This window comes from Brassica oleracea, unplaced genomic scaffold (assembly GCF_000695525.1).
Source record: "Brassica oleracea var. oleracea cultivar TO1000 unplaced genomic scaffold, BOL UnpScaffold04213, whole genome shotgun sequence".
Classification (NCBI taxonomy): domain Eukaryota; kingdom Viridiplantae; phylum Streptophyta; class Magnoliopsida; order Brassicales; family Brassicaceae; genus Brassica; species Brassica oleracea.
Genome location: NW_013620737.1, coordinates 1 through 1,013, shown reverse-complemented (window position 1 = coordinate 1,013; position 1,013 = coordinate 1). Strand labels below are relative to the sequence as shown.

The following is a 1,013-nucleotide window of genomic DNA, read 5'->3' as shown; positions in this document are numbered from 1 at the left end:
AGAGAGAGAGAAAATGGCGAAGCTTCTAATTCTCCAGGCGCCTCAAGTAGTCTTTAGCAGTAGTAGGTCACTGGTCTCCGTGACGACGGCTTTATACAGAAGACCTCTCCTCCTGAACTCCAGTTTCACCTCTTCGGATTCGCATTCATCATCCCATATCGTTCCTCGTCTTCGTTCTCGGAGATTCTCGGCTCGTGCCTTTGACGATTCACCTGCTTCCTCGGCTGAATTAGAGAAAGATCAGCCACGGGATGGAGCTTCCCCAGTGGTAAGAGATGAGGAGTATCCTACAGGAGAAATGGTGTATGAGGATAGAAACGCATGGGAGAGCTTTGTAGTCAAGTTCCGGATGCTCTTTGCTTATCCTTGGCAGCGTGTTCGCAAAGGAAGCGTCTTGACTATGACTCTGCGTGGCCAGGTGGTCTACAAATAGTACAATGTGTTAGTGATGTTTCTTTGAGAATTGAACTCTTTACTGGCCTTGTTGTTTATTCTCTATTTTTCAGATCTCTGATCAGCTGAAGAGCCGTTTCACTTCAGGGCTTTCCCTGCCCCAAATCTCTGAGAATTTGGTGAAAGCTGCATATGATCCTCGTATCGCTGGAGTCTACCTTCACATTGAGCCTTTGAGTTGTGGGTGGGGAAAGGTTGAAGAAATTCGAAGGCATATATTGGATTTTAAGAAATCAGGTAGCTCCTGAATGATCTTGCATTCTCTACTAAATATCAAACTTTCATATCTTTACTACTGCTTTTAAGAGTGTTGGAAGTTCATTTGCTCTCTAGATTTTCACTTGCTTTCTAAGAGCTGATCAAACACATCTTTTGTCAGGGAAATTTATTGTGGGGTATATCAACATATGTGGACTGAAGGAGTATTATCTTGGCTGTTCATGCAGCGAGCTCTATGCTCCGCCTAGTGCCTATTCCTTTCTATATGGTTTGACTGTTCAAGCTTCTTTTCTTGGAGGTAAGTATTGTTTCTTCTTTGGCTCTGTTTCTCGCATAAGAAA

At 43.6% G+C, this 1,013-nt stretch overlaps 1 protein-coding gene across 1 annotated transcript; it reads left to right on the top strand.

Annotated features, from left to right (window-relative positions):
* Positions 1-6: 6 nt before the first annotated feature.
* Positions 7-996, top strand: LOC106321964 (serine protease SPPA, chloroplastic-like; the record flags this gene model as incomplete). Its single annotated transcript, XM_013760172.1, has 3 exons — positions 7-418; positions 507-690; positions 833-996. Coding segments are annotated over exons 1-3 (753 nt in total), but the record flags the coding sequence as incomplete, so codon positions are not given.
* Between the last annotated feature and the right edge of the window lie 17 nt (positions 997-1,013).